This window comes from Ischnura elegans, chromosome 2, assembly GCF_921293095.1.
Source record: "Ischnura elegans chromosome 2, ioIscEleg1.1, whole genome shotgun sequence".
Lineage (NCBI taxonomy): Eukaryota > Metazoa > Arthropoda > Insecta > Odonata > Coenagrionidae > Ischnura > Ischnura elegans.
Genome location: NC_060247.1, coordinates 115025985 through 115048773, shown reverse-complemented (window position 1 = coordinate 115048773; position 22789 = coordinate 115025985). Strand labels below are relative to the sequence as shown.

General features: G+C 39.4%; 1 protein-coding gene across 1 annotated transcript in view; it reads right to left on the bottom strand.

Moving 5' to 3' along the window:
* Positions 1–2299: 2299 nt before the first annotated feature.
* The window catches only part of LOC124154446 (mitogen-activated protein kinase kinase kinase 10), a 273721-nt gene continuing 253231 nt past the window's right edge, over positions 2300–22789 (bottom strand). Inside the window, 7 exon segments of the mRNA XM_046528168.1 lie at positions 2300–5076; positions 8377–9044; positions 9046–9261; positions 12485–12818; positions 15236–15515; positions 16752–16781; positions 18253–18468. Of these exon segments, the coding sequence (XP_046384124.1) occupies positions 4545–5076; positions 8377–9044; positions 9046–9261; positions 12485–12818; positions 15236–15515; positions 16752–16781; positions 18253–18468 (2276 nt within the window). The 3' untranslated portion in view covers positions 2300–4544.

Below are 22789 nucleotides of genomic sequence, written 5' to 3'. Positions count from 1 at the left end.
AAAGAATACAATCTTTACTCCTCAGACATGAAACATTTGATTCAAAATGTAATAATAGTAGTGAAAAAGTTAAGATTAAATGTAAGCATCAATTCCGTGCAGAAATTTACTGCTCTGTCATTGTTATCAAATAAGAAGAAGGCTGATTATGTAATAGTTCCAGGAAAAGGGGAAAGCTCAGTGTAAAGAATCAGATGCTATGGAAAAGTCATGTGCAGTGGCACAGCGGGGGGTTATGGGGGATAAAACCCCCGCAGAGCTCAGAGAAATTTTTAACTTTAATCCATTTTACTTATTTGGATCAGTATTACTTATAGAATAGTGTAAGGATAAATCAAATATCCCTAAGAAAGCCGTAAAAATTGCCATTTTGAACCATAAAATTAAAAATTTTTCTGGAGGAGGGCCCCCACAACGCCTGCTTACCCTGGTGGGTATGCAATACCCCAACACCCGTAAGTATTAGTAGCACCTAAAACCCCCCCTAGCCTTAATTATTAGCTGCGCCCCTGGTCATGTGAATCCTGAGGAAGTACATGAGATGAATGTAAGCTTCAGGCCTTTAAGATGTATATGTGGAGAAGGTTACATTAAAGACATACAATACAAGTGCATACCCAGGATGAAAACTTGGGGGGGGGGGGGGGTGCAAGCCATGGTAGTTAAAGTTGTAGGTAATATTTAAGCATGGAAAAGGTGGAAGAAATCAACATTTGAAGGAAACTTTAACCACTCTTTATTAGTTTTTAAAATTATTTGCTAGAAAAAATATTATTTTCCTTAAAGACATTAGCGACTTTTGCTTTAGGGGGGGGGGGGGGGGGGGGGCAGCTGCCCCTCGCTGGGTACGCCAATGTTACAATAGAAGACAAAGAAGTAAACAAAATTGGAACTCATTATGTTTGGCAAGGAGAGGAAACTGAGAATGGATGAGGAATGACATCAGGATTTTCAAAAGATGTAATTCAGTGAAGTAATTTTAAATTGTTGATAAAGGTATAAATTGCATCTCTTCAATCTTAAATATATCTTCCCTTCAATAAAGTTTGGGGGGGGGGGGGCAGTAAGAAAAGTATCCGAGACAAAGAGATCAGGCAAAAAGATATATTCCTCTAAATGAGGTAAAACGCTTTTTACTCCAAAGCTAGCAAAGATTTTTGATCTCAGTTAAGTATCGTAATGATACCATGCAACATTTAGAAGTAAAATATTTTCAACAGGTGTTAAGGTACTCAGTTTCTGAAAGCAGCTATACCCTTCAATATTAAAATATCCTCTAAAATGTTGATAATTTTAATCAGCACAAAAAGGAAAGATTTGTAATGCTTTCAATGTGATAATTCTTTTCCTGACCTAAAGAGATGGAAAAAAAGTATTGAATACATTTAGTGAGGGACACTATTTGAAGAGATAAGGAAAGAAAAGATCAGGTGATATTTGGGGAAATATGGAAGTATGAAGTAATAACACAATCCGAAATGGAGAGAAGTTACAGGAAGGACGAATGAAGGATGCATTAGTTGAAAGCGTGGTGTGTCCTACTGTGATGCGTGTGAAAAAAAGATTGTGCAAAACAATGAGTCATTTTTAGCATAGTAGAAATTCATTCAGGGATCACCAATTGAATCATTTTGGGGCTCTTCCTTCAGAATGATTGAATCAATCAAAATGAACCACAAAGCCCACTTTGGGCGAACCCACAATCACTTCTATAAAAATTAAAATCCTTACCATACCCTCCATTAGTTAACTCCACATAATGATTTTTTCCGAGAGTGCCAATTATTTTGACAAAATGACTTCGATCATCAAGTTAATGTGAGAAGAAATATAGATTCTTCGGAAGGGAGATCTCTCATTAACTCTCATTCCAAGGAGGCAAAAATATGGCTAATGCATTTATAATATTATTACACCAAAAAGAATTCAAAATATCATGTTTATCAGGGTTTATTAAAAAACGGAAACTTTTGAGTACCTTTTAGATATTTTTCTCAGACTGGAATTTCTAGAGGAATAGTGTGACTTGGTATTTTAATCTTTATGTTGTTTGATTTATTCCAAACACATAACATGTCTCAGGATAAATAAATACTATTATTAGTACACCCTGCAAGCAGACAGCAGGTGAAAGGGCATTTCCCCAAGGACCTATTAACTGTGGTACATTGAGGCAATGTAAGTCTTGCTGTCCGTAAATATCGACCATCAATATTTACCAAAATGATATGTAGAATGTTGATCCATGGAGGGAGAGAAGGGAAAAAGCAGGCAATACACAAAAACAAGAAAAACAAGGTTCCATCAAAATTATTTAATTTTGTAATTAGTGTCTTCATCAGAAAATCACCATTAAAAGCATTTCATTAATGTTAAAATTAACATAATTTGTTTCATCATCACCTTGAACTTTAAATTACGTGCTGCGATCATCTTTTATCAGGGAATGTACAAGACCTTTTTTTTAAACAAATGCATTATTTACAAGAAGAATTTTTCAGCAGACAGCACAATATTTGTCCCTCTTTTCTAAAATGGATGCACTCCACTCATAGAACGTGATTGCACAGCTCAGCAATACATCCCACTCCACTCTCCTCAATTAGGCAAGCAAAAAAATTCACCAGTTTCACGAATTAAATAAAATTTTAACTATACTGAGAGAATAAAATGATCTGAAACACTATTATCACAATTGGTCTGAAAGACAAGGGTTGAAAAAATAGGCCTTTGGACCTCCACTTTTAAGTAAACTTCTTGGAAGATGATGTTGATATCAGAGTATGCATACAGAATGGCAGCTGTACAAAGTTAAAAAACATCATGGAATGTAATTTTTGCGTTAGACGTAATTTAAAAATTTACAATGGTTGCCTTAACTTGTGGAAGGAGTAAGGAGGAAAAAAGCTAAACTTAAATAAATAGACTAGCATAAGTTGATTGGTGCTCCATCGTTAAGAATGCCCACGATGCACTATAGCAAAGGGAAGAAATCCTGTGCTGCCCACTTTTGGAGTTTGAAAAGCATGATTTAAATATATTAACGTACATATGTATAAGTAACAAACACAACACCTGTTTCTTTAGAATTGCTTTCTCTCTCTCCTTTGTACAAAGGCTTATGATAACATGATAGTTTATAGTGCATGCTCCACAGTCCATGGAGACAGCACAAACAATCAACACTCGGAATGTGACTGCTAGGAAAAAAAATCCAGCACTGGTGGTAGACTAACTACCTTCCATGGAATAGAATTCCACTTGCTAAATATGCATGCAGCAACACATTCAATGCGCGGACATACCACCATTCTCTACCTCTCTCGTGCTCAGTGTCGCCAATCATCCGATTCTTTTGCAGCAGAGCATATAAGGAAGGGCAAGTGCACATGGGCACTTTTTTGAGCAAAATATGAAGAAATAATACAAAAATGAGTTTTTTTTGGGGTGAGGCAATGAAACAAACATCTCTAGCACCAAAGGCACAGTCTTAAAAACGGCTTAAACAAATACAGATATCTGTGCTTGGATGAAAAAAATTAAAATTTGTTGGATGTCTTTCATTGTCTAATACCATCGAATAAAAATTGGGACTAAAAAAGGCAGTTCATTAAAACTGCATAATAAATGGAATTAATTTGGAATGTTAATGTTTTGCCACCACTGAAGCAATGCCATATTTTTAATATCTTACTTTTGCTTGCTTTTTATAACATCATGATATGGCAAGGACAATAATAAGTTTAGATATTAGCAATAAACGTGTCCTCGAGCAGGCAACATTCTGGGACAAAATTTACATGCCTGCAGACATCTGATAAAGAACAGCAGTCCAGTACATATCATTCAAACTTCAAGTTCAAATGGTATTCCCACCAAAGCATTGGGATTGTTTTATACAGGCACTAAACAGTCACAAATATATACTGCAGCATTACAAGTTACCATGAGTCCACAGGCAAAATTGCCAACCATTGTTCAAAAGAAGTATTGCACATCATGCAATGCATTTAATAAGTCATTTGATTTAATAGCTACATTTTTTATTTTGGTTCATATGTGGCTTGTTGGTGTGCAATGCTTATTTATATCCCTGGGAGTGAAAAAAGTCCAATTCTCACTTGCTCCAATGCAGAACTACAATCCACAAATGGGTCATACAAACCCTAGTCGACACATTATTAACAACTTACTCTGAAAGGCTTTGAGATATTTACATCTCAAATATTCATTTACAAGTATATTCAGGCACTATGTAACAGTAGCAGGTAAAATTTCAGACTCACTTCTTTTTTTCAATTTTTGCTAAAGCTGTGTGATGTAATGCACGGAATGGATTTTTAAAACAATGTAAGGGCATGGAAGTGGGGGGAGGAGAGCCAATGGGAAAGCCTCGAGATGCAACGAAATCCAACTGAGGAACGAGAACAGACGAGCACTTCCAAACCCAAGAAGAATAAGATGAACGTAAAGAGTTTCTCCCCTGAGTGTCAGTCCAGCTGCCGACGCCACGCCAACACAGTGTCGGCAGCCCTTCGCCTTTGCTACGAGAGGAACTCCCGCTCTAGCTCACTGATGGAAGGCTTGCGACTATGCCTCGGTTGCGGTTGCTGCGCCACCGTCTGCTGCTCTTGCGGCAGGGGCAGCGGGTGCAGGAGGTAGGAGGGTGCCCCCTGCTGGTGGTGTTGGAAGTGGTGGTGGTGGTGGTGGTGAGCGGCTGGCGCTTGTGCCACCATCTGTTGCGATGGCGGCAGGTGATAGCCTCCCCCCCTGCTGGTGGTCGACGACGTGCTCCTCGCCGCTTGCAACGGCACCGTGCTGTCTTGCGTCTGGCCGTGCGTCGGCATGTCCAACAGGGTCTCCACACCCCCCCCACCTCCACCACCAGAGGGAGTGGAGGAGGGGGAGGGTGAGAAACGCACCCGGTTCACCGATGATGAACTGTTCTCCTTGGCCGACACGTAGCTGCTGTCCTCACTCGTCACGCTCTCCGGGGGCGTTGGGTTGGTCGGCGTGCCTCCCCCACTCCCCCCTCCTCCGCCCCCTCCACCCCAGCCACCTGGCTTCGGGGAGCACCTGAGAATTCAATGGTATTATAAGCACAATTGAACAATGCATGATCATATTTCAATTTTAAATAAACACTAAGGATGGGTCTTTGGTCGCACTTCATTTTTGGCTGCGAATTCATTTTGGCTTCCAGCATCGGTTCTGAGTCCTAGTTCTCACTCCAGGGTTTTGATTAAGTGCTTCATTTTCATTGCTTAACTCTCAAAATCTGTTGAAAAATTTTCCCAGAAGAAAAATGAAAACAGGGTGAAATAACACATCAGGTTATCTCATAACCAGTGAGATTTATAACATTAATTTAATTAAAGCATGTAGCATAAATTTGCTCTAGAAAAGTTTTCCCACGGGATTTTGCTCAAATTATTTTGACACAAATCTTTTTGGCTTAGTTCTGGTGATAAGTAGAATTACATTGGAAACAAGAGCCAAAGAACCAAACTTACTGATCTCTATCAAAAACAATAACTTTTACATAATGACACTACAAAATAATATGTATGTATCTGTAATGGCCAGTTACTAAACTCCAGGAAAAATAAGAAATTTTCCCCAAGTTATTTGATTCAAGGCATCCCTGTTTTTTCATAGCAAGATACAGCTTATGCTAGCTAGCCATAAGAAGATAATGCAACAATGGTAGCGAGAGTCACTATTTTTTTGCAACCTCGATTTAGCAATAACTAATAATAATTAGAACAAATGCCTTGGAGTCACTTTCATAAATGATTGTTATTTCCCAACTCATCGAAGATGCGTCTGTATCCCTCCTTTATACCACAAGAGCCCTTTTCCCAGCCAAAACTTTCACAAGTTAAAAATCCTCAGCATCATCACTTATGATATCCACCTCCAATCATTTTTTTCCCTCCCTGACTGTGAATATGTATTTGAGAGAGTAGCACTATCATAAGATTTCCTAATGATGACAATATAAAGTCAAAACGTGAGTCATATGCCTTTGCATGCCATATTGTGGTATTATGTAAGTTATTCCTTCCAAATAAATTTATGAAATGGAAAACCACCAAATAGAAGAAGAGAGAGTTTTATTTCATACTTAATACAGTGAAACCTCTCCTCACAGACTATGGGACAAATCTGAATTCTCAGGCAGAGAGATATTCTTTTCCTTAAGGATGGAAACTCTTGCAAAAGGACACTCCCCCTTAGGGCATGGATGTCTTTTTGGGCATTTTTCTCCTAGGAAGGACACCATAGGCAGGGAGACCTCTGACCCATCCCTCTGAATTGAAAAGTTTTCTCTCTATACATACATAGACAATAAATAGCTAAATAATAATATAAGAATGTGCTTTTTTGTCAAATATATAATGTTAAATTTGTTATATTAGTTATGGAACAATTAGCTAATTTGTGAAAAATTTCTAGTTATTACTTTTTGTGTTATTCAACCAATTTAAACCTGAAACAAGTATGTTCAACAAGTAGCTAAGTGCAATTAGGCAGCGAAAATGGTCAAACCAGCAAAGATAATTAACACAAAGAAGGAAAACAAATGAAAAATGACACCCAAAATTTTCAGCCCTTAGGCTGCAGCAGCTGTTGACTTTTGGTGCCACTCATTATTAGAAAAATTGCTCTCTTCTACCCCACCTGGGTGTAGGTCTTTTTATAATCCCAATACACGTTAAACCTACACGTATATTTTGGAATGCCCACCTTACCCCTCTCATCATGGTGATCAGTTTCAACTGCTTTTCCTACACTCATGAGTATAGTGAGGAGAAAGTCCTCAACTATGGGGAAAATCTTACCTAAAAAGCTGCAAATATTTTGAGAAAGTCTCTTGACAAAAATCTAAGGTATTTACGTGAATGTTTGGAAATTCCTACCTACATTTGTAAATAAGGTCTCAGGAATCCAAATTCATACCCAGATGTGAACATTATTGAAAACACATACATGTATTTTTGAAAGTATTTTGTAATCAAATAAACTTGAAGAAGTATTTTTTAATTCCAAAATAAATTTTAAAACAAACAACATGATTTATATCAGCTTCAAATACACCTGAGCCTTCTTCTGTAGGTCAATTATGCACTTATCAAAGGCTTAAAATTAATTGTTGAAATGGAAAAGTACAGACTGTAATAGTGATTAATGCTTAAGATGCGTGACATTTATGTTATTGACCTGGTGGACTTTCACTGGAGTTTGGCCGACTACACACATGGTGGAATTTATTGTTGCTGTCATTCTAAGAGCAGCATATTGAAGAAGGTTAGAGCTTACACATGAGCCAGGTGCAAGTAGAGTGCTTAAGAGTGATGAACTGCTCAGCAAGAGTGTAAGACGTTATCGACTCATTTAGGAAAGACTTTTAAGTTAATGCCGTGAATAGCATGTGAAATAGGCTGTCGATCAAAAATTAAAAATTACGATTCTCTTTTAATTTTTTTATCTCTTATTATATTACATAGAAACAATTTTAGAGGGAAAACATAAGGGATTAATGGAAAAGTGACTCCTGTAAAGCTACCTTAACTGGCAGAATGCCTTTAATTATACAAAATAATATTCAAAATATTCCCACATAATAGAGTAAAGAAAGAAAAGCACATGATTAAAAACTGTAGTAGGAATGACATTCAATTTATTTTCTTGGCGGAGCTTTTTTTTGTTATTTTTCCTCTCTAAGGATTGAACATCTCACGAAACACAATAATACATATTTAAATAAATGAAAGATTGTAGCACTTTTCCACAAATTTTTTACTGCAAACAATGCATTTTGGCTCACAGAACCATCACCTGGTACAAGACTGTCTTGATGTTGGCTCTTTGAACCAAAACGTGTTGTATGATAGTAACACTTTTCCACAAAATTTTTTACTGCGAATAATGCGTATTGGCTCACAGAGCCATCATCAAGACAGTCTTGTACCAGATGATAGCTCTGTGAACTGAACGCATTGCACACTCTAAAAAAGTTTGCGGAAAAGTGGTACAATTTTCTATTTATTTAAATATGCCTAACTTCCACAAATTGAAGCATGAATCTGTTGGACAACAATAGATGGCCATTCGGTGCATGCTTCCAGATTGATTTCCTTAAAGCTTGTCTTCCACATATCTATCAACTTATTGCATCACCCACAGGAAAGTATTAGTATTATATTTCAAATTATATTTAATAATTACTAATTAAAATATAAAAATCTGATGAAATTTTTAATGCATTAAACCTCAGTTAATAGTTCACATTACCCTGTGAAGCCATAAGAGTATATCCACAAACGAGTTAGATAACAATTCCCTACCCTTCCAACTTGGAAACATTCTCACCTGCCTGCACCCCCGCTCCCTCCTGTGCTGCGCTCTCCCCCACCGTAGGGGGCATTGTACCGTCGGAGGCTGGAGCGCAGGATACGCGGCATCTCAAGTGAGGATGGTCGCGCCTCCGCTTCCATCGAGTTCTGCCTTGAGTAGTAGTGTGAGGAGGCCAGGGGGTATTCGTATTCGTAACCCGTTGACCCCATGCCCCGAACCGCTGGGCTTCCCCGGTGCGTCGGCGTGTTATACTGCGAGTCTCCCTCGTCCTCCAGCCGGAAGCTGGGGTTCACGTTGGAGCTGGACGAGGCCGTGGAGACGTTGGATGGGGTGCGGCGGTGGCCAAAGGCCAGGCGTGGCGAGGGTGCAGGGGGGGGGCAGCGCAGAGGAGGACGAGGGGGGTGCCTGGGCCCACGCGGCTGCCACATGGTGCAGCTGCTGCAGTAGGTGCTGGTGGTGGTGTGCCGAGAGGGGTGATGCAGCCGCATAGTTGGGTGGTGGGTGATGGGGAGGCGGGAGGTGCTGCTGTGGGGGCAACAGCACCTGGTCTCCGCCCCCACCCGGGTTGTCGTAGGCGTGGTAGTTGCGCGTGCTGCCGTCGGGGGCGGGAGGGGGAGGAGGAGGGTGAGGCGGTGGGGGTGGACCCCCTCCGTAGTCGGCGTAGTATTCGCCCGTGGTGCCAGCGTAGATGGCATAAGGGGAGGGGGTTTGGTCTGAGCAATTGGGGTACGAGGCATAAGAAGGGGGATCCGTCCGATATTGCTCGGGGTGGGCACAATACTGGCTCACAATGTAGTGGCCGCCACCTCCTTCACCACTCGGCACATAGTCCACGGGCACATACACTCCGCCTGCACTGCGCTCCATCACCATTGTGGAGCCACCCATTGGATATGTCACCTGCGTGGTAGAGATGCACGTCAGCCATTCATTTATAATGAAAAAGGCAGTAAAGAAAGCAGACAGGTTTTAAATATAATGGATAGAATAAGGACTAATAAGGCGAGTTTTTCCTTGCTGAAATAAAAACAACTTGGTTCAATTCTCTCAAATTTGGAGACATAATAACTGCTCAAGAAATATTTGTCAGTGCTTTTATATCAATATGCATTTCTAAACAGCCGAAATATATGACGAATATATTCCTTAATGCCACTCAGTGAGGTTCATTAGTCATAAAATCGAACCACAGATTAAACCCAGAATCACCAGAATGTGCGATTTGGATAATTGAAGTTCAAAAGTTACTCTATTAGGGGAAAAAGACGACACAGCATGAGGACATAGAGAGGTGTGAAGGCAAAGTGATCATCAAGATAAAATGGCTATTACCGTATTTGCACGAATCTAAGACGAGGTTTTTTTCCCTCCTAACTCCTGCAGAAAAGAGGGTTCGTCTTACAATCGGATGCAAAATTCTTGACGTCAATTGGGTTGCATAATTTACGTCGGAAAAATTATGGACACCTGAGTTTGCCACCTGATAGCTATACAACGAAAAATCAACGTCAAAAATAGCTTAACAGTAATTAAGCATGTTTCATTTTGCGTTCAAGTAAAGAAAAAAACATTTTCCATTTTTGGGCAGCAGGCAAAGATTCGGTGCGTGCCGATCAGTCGCCGGGTGCACTTCTGCCGTGTCCGCGAGATTGCCTGCTTTAGCCTGGGTTCGGCTCCAATCAAGTTAAAGCTCGATCAACTCACAAAATGTTCGTGTGATTGGTTACAATTTACCTAAATTTTAACGTTTAAGCCTCAATGCCGTCGCGGAATACTCTGCTACAAAGTTGTTGCATTTTTCTCAGAGCAACGGTAAGAAGGCAACATGATTTGCCTCTGATTAGAGAGATCGATTCAGTTGTGATTCACCGTGCCTTTCAGAGTATTACGATGGCAGAGAAAAGAAGTTATTACACTGCCGCTTTCAAAAGAAAAGTTATTCAGTGGAACCCCGATCTATCGTCCCCGCATTGATCATTTTTCCGCATTCATCGTTCGCCGTTTCTGGTCCCAAATAAAGTTCCATATAGATAATGTAATTTTTTCCCGCATCTCCGAAGTATCGTTTTCCCGCATTGATCGTTTGAAGATCGCGGTCCCGACGTATAATTTTCCCGCATCCATCTTTTGACGAAAATGAGACGAAATAAATGCAATGTGTCATTTATGGCTAATAACGACAGGCACACAGATTAAATCTTCCCCACGAAATGAAACTACCATTGGGAGAAGCTCAAAGCCGTGGGATAGTAACATAAGCGCATTTCCCAAGATCCGCTATCCCCCTCCATTCAGCATTCGCCTCTCCCCTCTGACGCTTTCCTCTTCTCCAAAATCAAACAAAAGGTCCCAACTCACGCAGGGATCGTATTACGAAGACCTTAGCTTCGAAAAAAATATCAAGTTACACGAGAATCATAGAAAAGCGTATAATGCCCCCCCCTTTTCTCACCCACTGACCTTTTTCAGCCTACCTGCTTCAAAGTTCCCAGTTTCTGGGGGTCAACCGCTGCATGAATCACCTATTAGCTCAAAAGGTGTCTAGCAATGAATTTCGGCAATTGGTATTATACCTTTATTAGATTGAAATATTTGCAATGCGCACGTCATTCAAAAAAGAACGAGACCAAACACGACGTATTTCTAACGTTTTTTAAGCATGGAACTAGTTGGAAAAATACGGTGGTGATTTTTGGCGAAACTCGATATCCTCATAACTGAGCTTCTCGGCAGTAAATGCGGCATTTTTTTCCGAAAACAGGATATCAGGTTATTATCAGTAATCAATTTACGAGTTATACCATAAGTCTCACTTGTCAGAGTTACTGACAAAGGAATATCTTCTCAGGATATTTTGTTCCTCCCTACTAACAATCCGAATTCATCCGCCCATCTGGCGCTACGCTAATTAGAAAAGAATGGGCATCTTTAGGACAAAAATTTTCATGGCACAGTCATATGGTCATGCTTCACACTCTGCAGTATGCTCTGCGTACGCCGAACGCAATAGCATCAGTTCCGAACTTCACATCGTACGAGTGGTTCCCTACTTTCCAGGGTGGCTTGACTTCAAACCACCGAGTGTTTTTCGTGTGGGTTTAATAAAGTCAGGTTTAATTTTCACTAGTTTAATTTTATTCGTCTTCGGACCATGGCCCCTCCAAAGAAGCTATTAGTCGAATCAACAATAAGACCTAAGTGTCTCGATAAAGTACCACTATTCCTGTCATTACGCGCTAAAATCTAATCATAATTACGCGCCAAAAAGCCTGCGTTTCCTGGGACATAGGCAACCTAGCCAAACATTCCAGCATTGATTGTTTTCCCCTTGAAAAATTTTTTCCCCAAGTGGAGTTCCAAGAAAGGGGGGGTCGTCTTAGAATCGTGTTCGTCTTAGATTCGTGCAAATACGGTACTTAAAAGACCTTATCAGTGAGCACAAACAGCAACTTTTTTCGCACTTCATGGGTGGAATGAATGAAAAGGGTAATCTAATTATGGCTCCTCTCCTTCTCCATTCTATTTTGCAAGTACTCTCATTTTTCTAACATTGTTTCTCAGATCTTACAAACCTTATTCCTACCTTGCCAACGACTATCTGTGGTTTTGCTGCAACAACCAATGCATTTTTCCCCTTTCTCACCCCTGGGGCATGCATGGCAGCTCCCAAGGGCATACCCAGGATCAAAACTGGGGGGTAGGGGCAAGCCATGGTTGTTCAAGTTGTAAAATATTAGCATTTTAGCACAGAAAACGTTTATGAAACCAACTTTTAAGAAAATTATGACAGGGATTTATTAGTCTTTAAAATGATTTGCTTGAAAAACAATTTTTATTTTAGCTGCATGTTTTATGCTAATATCACATTTCGTGGGTTAAAAGAAAGTTTGTTGAAAACTTTTGATTCCATCCACTTCTGTATTTGCTTCTAGGGGGGGGGGGGGCAGCTGCCCCCGCTGGGTATGCCCATGGCAGCTCCCTTGAGTATTTTCTCTCAAAAATTGAGACCATCACCAGTCAGTACAAGTCTACATGGCAGCAAACTTCACGCAAAAAGATCCTGCATATTCTGATATACTTTTGTCATTAGGTTACCATAAATGTATAGAGTTGAGGGTCTCACCTCGCTTCCATCATTGCTCGTGCTGGATGACTTCCGTCGAGGGGAGGGGGCAGGTGAGGCGACAACCATGGCAGATGACGATGACGGTGCCATGCCTTCCCGCCCCACGGCCGCTGCATAATGCTGCGGGGAGTCTGTGAATCGCAGAGGCTTCGGTTCCGTGCCAACAAGGCCAAACAGTGGGTGCCTGTGGTGCCGTGTGGGGCCGTGGTACGTGTTGTGAGCGTAGCCAGAGGCACTGGAGAACTCGTAATCCGATCCAAGATAGGGCGAGGGGAGACCTCGCCCCACCTCCCCGAACCACCAGCGTCTCTTCTCCCCCTCCTCCTCAGACCTGGCATCGAATAAAGCTCAAATATTATAATTACATACACACACAGGAAATGAGAAGTTCACAAAATCAATTCTGACAAATACATCACCATACTATGGGTGAAGAATATTATCCTTACTCTGGGGAGCGGGTCTTTGAGCCCCACCTTGAAAAGCGTTCACCTTAACCAATGTTTCAAACCAGATTTCCTGATGGCTGGTCTGGAACAATACCATTATATTATATGTCTTAAACTGGGCTATATGCATTGACACATTGAGCCAGTGGGGTAACTATGGGAGGGGGGATCAGGGGATAGATTTCCCCCAAAGCCTCAGAAAATTTTATATTATACTAATGTTTTCCCTGCTGTGATGGTTTCCCGCAGAATTACAAGTGAAATCTAAATTTTAAGTGCCAAAATGGTAAACTGTATTTCCAGGTATGTCAGTTTTAAAAAATTTTCCCATTGCCTGAGGAAAGGGGATGCCCCCTTGTTGGTTGACCTTCAGATCCCTCTATGCCCCACCCCAATGCAAATCCCTAGTTACACTACTGCTAGCTATATTAAAGGTTATTTTACCACCTTCAACACTGCCATACTTTGAAAGCAATATTTTATTGAATCTAATAAAAGTAAACTGGGTCAAAAATTTGGATTTTATTTTGTGCTGCAAATAGTTTTTGCTTGCAGACTTTGCAAAATAGACTGCTCTAAAAGAAATTTTGTAATTTCCAATGTGCACATGTCAATGACTCCAGAACATTATTGGCAAAACTGTAAGATCAGGATATTACTATTGTGGTGAATTTAATTTATGGTGGTCTACTTTTTCGGTGTTCAATGTGAAAGTGATAACCGATAGCACTTCGTAATCAATCAGCTCGCAGAAACTTCTCCTCCACCCATGAGACAGTCTCACAAGGTAAGATACCCAAGTGTGACCATCAAAATACGTTCAAACTTTACAGTGAGATAGAAAATGATACGTGAAGAGGTAAGTGTGTTAGCTTGCATTGAATGGGCCTTAGCTTTTGAGGAAATATCATTAGAAAGCACAAGTTTAACTCTCCGATTAATGCAACCTATGATGCAACAACACCAAAATGTAATGGCAACATACTGCACTCTACTTCAAGCCTATTAACAAAAGAAATGTGTGTCAATGTCTCCGTAAATGTGAATGGGGCTATACCACCATTATATTATAGTACATTATTGAATTGTGAGTTGCATTAATCTAGGCACTTTACTAGTACATTTTATCGACAATATTTAAAAAAATGCGGCCCATTGGATGCTTGAGCAATAACTCTTGTCTCTAAAAATTTCGCTTTCTATCTGGTGGTGACACTTTGATACCTTCCCTTGACAGCCTTTGTTTGTCTCCCTTGTGCTCATGCGACAAAGGGCTTCTTTCATATTTTGGCTACCTAAGAGCTTTCATCATCAATGAAGATCATAATAATTAAAAAGCTAGCCTTCAGGCACAATTTCACACAGTACAGTGGAACTTGATTAGTATGTTCCTCCTTAGCATGGCAATTTCTCTTGGTCCCAGTATCATCCGAACAAAATAAAAGGAAAACTATTTGGTTAGTACATTTTAAATAGTGGTGCTTTCCTGGGTAGTATGCTCAATTACTTGCCATGAAGCAACCCGCAAGTCATTTCCTAGTATCTTTTGAATGTGTAAACCTCCAAATTCATAAGTTATTTTATTATTACCTGCCATTAACCTTATTACATTCATTCCACATCTCTCTTTCTACGACCACGATGTATCCAAATGCATTTCTCAATACGAGGAGTACCACGTGCGTAATTGCTTGACAATTGCTGCGGAAGCAGACAATGCTTTGGATCTCCATGCAAAACTTGAAAGGCTATAAAAAATACTAGATCTTGGCTCAAGAAATAGAACTAGGTATACATTGGACAAATTTTTTATGCAAATTTAAACTGTAAAATGTAAAAATTTGCTTGTAATAATCTTTAAATGTGTTTTTAATTATCATATAAATATCGATATATCAATTGAAATAGTTTCAGTCCGAGAACGAATGTGTATGGCTGTTGCCACAATTTATGGTAAATGAAATGTTACCAATATTTACTTTATAAAACAATCAATTGACATACTCAAGGTTATCATCATGATCTCCGCGTAAGCTGTGAGAAAGAAGAAATGACTTAGCTTAACTTGTCCTCTGTCCATTTTACAGTCGTATTCATTATACCCCACCCCATACTAATGTATAGTTGTTGTGTGACCAGACCACCCCCATTCAATAACCCTGGCTTCGGGCCTGCATACCTAGTAGGGGTTAAGAGTTCAAACTCTGGGAAGTGTCTGGGATCTTAAGTGTAACCCCTCTGGAAATTTTTCTGACAATGACATGAAAACTGATAAGTAAACATGATTCAACAAACTCACCTGTCAGGATGTAGCCGAGGGTGCAGGGGGGAAATGTTGGAGACTCGTACATCGTACCCAGCAGCGACACCAGCTAGCATTGCTGCCATGTTGTAGAGCACGAGTTCGATGAGCGTGAGCTTGGGGCCTCCGTGGCCCCGTTTCGAGAGGCTATCGCCGGTGCCGTTGTAGAGCGTTGGCATGGGGACGACTGCGTTGGGGGGAAGGGGGCCTCCGTCGAGAGGCAGCAGCGGGGGTGGGGGCCAGTCGCCTCCTTCACCACACTCGGCGCCAACGTAGTCTGCGCACCAATGGAGGGGGGAAAGTGTGGGTGGGCGATTGCCGTGGAGAGAGGGAGGGACCAATCAAACGTACCCTCTCCCCCTCTCTCTCTCTAATCTCTCGCACAAGACAAGAGCGAGTGCTTAGGCAACCAGTTGTCATTCTCACCAAATGTTAGGAAAAAACCATTATACGTGAACAATGGAGGAGAGAGGGGGCCTTGGGTGCCCACGGGGGGGCATTCTTAGAGGACTCCATTGTTGGGCCTTTGAGACCAACCAAGACCGCCACCACCACCGACACCACTGATTAACACTATTATGTCATACACAAACCACCACCAAATAATCCACAATGCTCCATGACAAGGCATATGTTCTTTTAGGGTTCATAAACATGAGAAAAATGGCTCATTGGCTAATCTGGGTATCAAAACAAATCATCATGGGATAAGGAAGGGTACTACTTCAGCAAGCTTCTTAAAATTACAATGGGTTTTAGTGCAATTGATGGTAAAATAAAAAAATAACAATGCTTGAGCCGACTAACTCATCAGCCACAAAAGGGGTATAAAGGTAGGTACTTCAACTTCTTACAATGGGATTTACCATAGCAAACTATAAAGATGCAGGATGGATCAATACAAGGAAACAACTGTTCATAATTTATTCTGTATTTATTAAGGCAGTTAATGCTCAAGTTAATACACAGAGTACTCTAGTAATGCATTCCGTAACCTTGCTAGTGCTACAAATGTATCAGTCATAAAGGCAACAAAATATTATGAAGCAGCAACTCATAACAGAACAAATTTTCATTAGGCCTACCTACCAAATGAAACAAATAAAAATTGAAAGAAATATTTTTTACATAATTTTATCGTGAAAATGTAACAGGAATGATAAGAACAAACAACAATGGTTACAATACATTACAAATATCCATTTGGATTTAAAGAAAGATTGCTGGTCATTGAAACAAAAATTTTCATCATTAATGCTATAAAAAATCATAAATTAATTTTTCCATCACCGTATAAAATTAAGTCTAGGCTAATCATTAAAAATCCAGGTAAAAATAAATGAGAATGACATTAATAAAAATGCATTTTTGACAAATAATGATAAAACAGAAACTGCCATCAGCTCATTAACATTAACCAAAAGGTGGACTTGAATCATGCAATAAGTAAGTGCAATCAAATACAAACAACACACATACTATAATAACATGGCTTTGGGCTACGAAAACTTACACGAAGAGTGAAGGTACTCCTCAGAATAGCCTGGACAAGAAGGGAGATTTATATCAATGATTTCAAAGGGTGACATTTTCTTTCACATGTTTCATAGAGGAAGAAGCAGGGATGAATTAGATAATCAAATATAAGTCCAATAATTTTTCATATTTATCCAAGAAAAAAAAATAAAAAAAATCTACTAAACACTTGAGAAGTGACAAAATCGAGAGGATAAGAGAGCTGAGTTATTTCTTTTTTCCCTCACTCCAAGTAAGGCCACTGGTTGATAACACTTGAGGGATACCCAAGGTCCGTTTTCACATACACTTTTATACATGTGGTGTGTGTGTGAGAACACACATGTGCAAGTGTGCACGCAATTGCCTGCACACACAAATCAAGGTGTCCACAAGCATAAAATTCTTTCATGCTCTCACATTTTCAAGGCTGAATTAATGACAATTTTGACGCTTTTACACTGGCCAAAGTAATTCTTTCCTTATTACTACTGAAAATAAACTTTCCCATCAAACCCATAAAGTAAGATAAATGAAATTATTTAATAGCTATAAGCTTGCATACTTAATCATGCTTTACAGCTATTGCAGTACACTGAGAGACTTCGTGCTTACCCAAAGATAAAATGTCATTGATTAAAATGTTGCTTTCAGTGTTAGTTCATTTATAGCTGTGACGCCTACTATGTGATGGCGACTAAAGAAAAGAGAAATATGATGAAACACTGATCAAATCAAAAAATTACACTTGATCACGAAATGTCTCACACCTATACAGTGCTGATGATAAAATGACCCATAGTAATTTAGCTTTTTGATTTAGCAATTTATTCATGCCACTAGTGCATCCATTACACAACATATAGTTCTCAAATAAGATGTTTATCTCAACAAGCACAGTTACTGTTTTTAATTATAAAATATTGAATATTTCCAAAAAGTTATACTTTTTATTAATCCTTATTGAAAGCAGTAATTCACAAATGAGTCCAAACCATGAACTTTTACAAGCCAGTGGACACCCTGAGAGAAACACATGTCTGCGCACACACAAACACACATGTTTACATCCATCCTTGCAAACATATGCATGCGCATCAGGGCATGTGCAATATTCAAAACGATCACATGCCCAGGAGCGGACGCATACGAATGCATGCACGTATTATTGCAATGCCAAAACAGAGAACCACAGAAAGGGAGAGACCAATGCAATGCAATGAGAGATGAGGATTGTGAGAATGGCATCATTATATTATTAGATAGTATAAATCATTTATTTGCTCTCACTCGCATCATCATTCATCAATTCCGTCTACTGAAGAGCAGCAGGGTGGCATCGGAGTGTTCAGAGTCCGCGCCCAGGGTCAAGGACTCGAGGAGTGGGGAGAGGGAGTGGTGGGTGTAGGGGGAGGAGGAGGGGGAGGAGTGGGGGAAGAAGGGAGGGGAGGTGGGGGAGGGTGGAGAGGGGGGAGACGTCGCCGGGTTGGAGCGCATACCTATTTCCTGCAGCGTCCCAATGTTAGGCACTCCGAGGTGAAGGATCCCGCTGCTACCAGTGCTGCCACCACTCAACGGCACATTGCGAACGTTGGGCGCGCTTTTGCTCCACCTCTTCTGACCTCCGTCTACCACGTGAGTTATGATTTGCCCTCTCTCACGCTGGTGTAACGTGCTCGGACCCCAAGTCTTCCCCTTGACCCCATCCGCCGGGACTGCTTAGTTTCAAAGGGTTTAACGGGATGCAGGGGGTGGGGCAGAGGGGGTAAGGTAGGGGGGGTCATAGTATTGAGGGAAGAGAAGACGGGAGTCGAGGCATGGGCAGTAGAGGACACATAATGGGATGAGTGAGAAAGGTTTTCCGAGGACGGAGAGATGAATCCAAAGTAGGAAGATGGAGGGATCAGAACAAACAAGGAGGGTTGACGGAAAGGTTCAATTTTACACAAGAGACAGTTAAAAACGTTCAGATGAGAATGAGTGGTGGCAAAGAGGATTTCACAGTTTTTTTTCCATTGTTGGAGTGGGGTGGGGGAGGTGATGGCGAGGGGGAGACGATGGAGGTGATCAGGGAAAAAAAATAAAAAATGAAAACAAAAATAAAACTCAGGAAATAAAAATTTCTAAAAGGGTAGTATGAAGGGGGAAACATCTCACTTTAACGAACTTGCAAAAATTGGCATAATGACTATATGAAAAATAAAAACAATAATATTTTCCTGCTATTTAGGGTAGAACTTATTTTGAACTTCTTTCATTGAATTTCATGTGTGAATCGAAATCTATGGAGAAACGTAAAATTTCACACCCATGTGGTTCAAATTTTGAAACACATGACATAAAACATGAAATTGAAAGAAGTAGAAAAAAATCACAGAGCACAGTAACAATAAATCAGCTAAAGGAACTTTAAATAAAAAATATTAAGCATTCAATAGGCTTTCATAGCATGTACCAAAATAACAAAAGATTGTTTTCTACACTCATATATGTTCATGCCAAAAGATTAGAAGTAAATGAGAATATCACAAACATGCCTTACACTATGATATAAGAGTGCTCTACTACAAAATTAGAGTGAACTCAATTAATTTCACTAAAAGTGCCCAGACTAATGGAATTATGAATGGTTTAAGGCACTGAATTGAAGGCTAGCTTTTAATTGAGATCAAGCAAATAATGAGTGAACCATTAAATACAATGTCACTTGGGTACATTTTCTTTAGCAGAATTATTACATTCATAAAAAAATAAATACACGATTTCATAGAATAACTTGATTAGAGATAAACGAGTACTGAAAAATGAAATAGTCAAATGCACATTCATAAGAAGCTGGAACTCATGGTTTTCAATTGCACTGCAGGGTGAAATCTTTTACTATAAAATTAATCCAATAGATAATTCTGCTTCCTAAACCAGCCATGACAATTTTTGTTCCTCATAATTGAGAGACATATTATTGACCAGGTCAAGAAACATCTTAGATTTTCCAAAGATTGATTCTGACCAGCCAATTTATACAAAATTTTCATTATTTTAGAAGTATAGAGAATATATCATGTTCATGACAGCAAATAACCTATTCCAAAACCTCACTTCTTTGACTTGACGGCAAAGGTACAAGCATTGATATATATTACTCAATACACTGCTTTGGAAATTTGATATCATGATTGCAACTATAAAAATCTGTTAGCTGACTGAATACATAATACCCACTTATGACAATAACATTAACACTTTGCCAGCTACATCAGCTTCGCCTAAGCATACCCTTCATAGAAAATATGTACAGTAGATCCTCGCTAATATGGACTCAATGACACAAGGGGTAGTTTCTGCTCATAAGGCCAAATATATTTCTCAAACGGAGATTTACAGAGTTTTATTCCATAAGCCTACTTCCACTGATAAAACTGTGAAAATGACTATACACAGAAATCAAATTTGAGACAAGTCCATACCATTATGATACTCATATTAAAATGCTGTGTGAAAGTTCAAATAGATTATTAAAAATGTTCACAAAGAAATTGAAGAACTGAGAATGTGAGAGAAACCATGGAGGAGATGGCCACTGTTTTGAATGGTGAATGATTTCCATAAGCTGCTAAGCAGATGGTGTCCACACCAGGGTTGGTGTACTGGAATCTGTGATTTACTCCACTATGTTACTAAGGACTTGCCCAATAACAAAGCAAAATATATTCAGGTTTACTCGTAGCCAGAATCCATATTGAATAATTCAAGAACAACCCCCAAGGGCTGTATTATAACTTGGAACTGTGTAGAAAAGATGTCGTACAAGAGTATGTCATAATTTTACCTCACAAAACACACTTCATATGCTTGAGAATTATTCAATACAACACACGGACATGAATGTAGAAATGAGATGACCTTAAATAAAATAATTTTTGAGGTGATTAAAGCACATCACAACTGAAACTTGCTCATAGCATTAGAGAATGAATGAACTGAAGAAAATGAAGATCCCACTTCAACTAAATAGTGCAGAATATACCATGTGACCTACTATGAATTCAGAGCAGGAGAAAAAAAATCTCTTCCTTCGAAATTGAGAGTAAAATACACCACGATGAAAAATGTCTAAAAAAGATCCAAACTGAGGTCAAATCTGAAACTATTACGATTGGAACTCATATGGAATAAGAAGTCCCTTATCTAGAATGTGTTTGCACAAAATAATTGGCCACTTAATGAAATAACTAAATATGAACAAATTTTTTGTCTGAATTTAATGACTTATGTGCCAAAATTAATAATTGGGCTCGAACCTGCAACATGTACTCATGGGCTCATTAGCAGCTCTAAATTTTATGAGTGAGGAACCAAAAAAATCCTGACTGCAACTTGCCGCAATGCATTGACACAGAAGAAAGATCTCATTCCAAATGATAGTGCTACAGACCTTTACAAAACAACAGCACACACAACAACAGTTAGTCAATCAAAGTCTGATTTCCTTTAGTGTCGTCATGTTCTGCCTCCAAAGTTGCCACGACAGTTTTAAATGAACAAAGTGTTTTTTAAATTTTATTCCTGCTACACAAGTTTTCAAGTGATTTGAACACTTAAAATGTGGAGAACTGAGTGTTGAAGACCATGATAGTCGTGGGGTTTTTTAACACCTTGAAATGAAGAAAACATTGAAAATGTATCCCACGAATTAATAAGAATTATCACATCACGATGGACAGTATTTTTGAAGAGACTGGCATGAGTTGGAGACCAGACATATTGCAGCCAAATTTGTTCCTGACCTCAAACAGGGGCAAAAGTATATTTGATTGAATTTGAGCAAGGAGTTTAAAAAAAGATAGAAAGTTATCAAAACTTTTTGAGCAAATTTACTTGATGAGAGTAGGAGTAACCAGTATGACCTAGAAACCAAGCAGGGATCAAGGCAGAGGAAGACTTTCAACTTCCCAGAATAAATAAAGCAAGTCAAGTGAGGTCAAATGTGAAGAATATGATCATTGCTGCTTTGATGTTTGTGGCATTGTCCTTGGGAATTAGTTCCCTCAGAGGAAGTTTCCTCGAATATTATCCCAATCAGTTGATTTTGATAGGCTAGCATTTGGAATTAGTAGTTGTGTTTGATATTTTTCATTTTGACAATGATATAAGCAATCATGGTGACTTTCCCTGGAGAAAATGTTCAAAGGCTACTAGTTATGGTTGTTAATGACTCGGAATCAACAGATTAGAAAAATTCCCATCACAGTAAATCCCCCAGAACAGACTGTTAACCAGCACTTTTACTTAGAAATTTCAAGATGTTCATGAGTGAAGGTTAGGAGGAATCACTCGCAACTATGGCAATAAGGTGACTGATTCCTTAATCAAAACATTAACCCCTTCTCACATGTTCTTACTAGTGTATTGCAACTTGGCCACTCATTCACAACCATCCATATTTGCCAGTCCTAGCTCTGAGAGACTTTATCCTGCTTCTGAGGAAGACAAGAAATCTGATGAAGAATGATGTGCAAGAGGTAAAAACAGCTTTGTTAAGTGACTGGACAATACCAAAGTTGAAAAGTTTACAGAGATGCTTCTCATACAAAAAAATACTTGACATGTGTGTGGCATCTGATATAGAGTACTCTGAAAGTGATGGAAGAAATTTTGCAAAACAGGTTATGAATAATTTTTTTACCACAAAAATATGGTTTTTGTTGTGACTCCTCATACATATCTCACATCAGTTCTATACATTTAAAATTAGTTCCCCACAGGTGCCCAACAGTTCTTATGAAAATGACACGTTCCCTATAGTATAATTTCAGATCTGAAATTAATTTTGGGGCTAAAATTTTCTTACCCTCGCAGTAGAAGTTTCTCATATATTAATTCAAATGAGACCACTTGGACAGACATAGTGGGGAAGAGCTGGATGATGCGAATTGGCATGTTATCCACTGCAAATGTTGAATGGGGATCTGAGGAATGGCTATAAGATGAACTCTTGTAACTCACCGTGGAATATAGCGGGAGTAAACACTACAG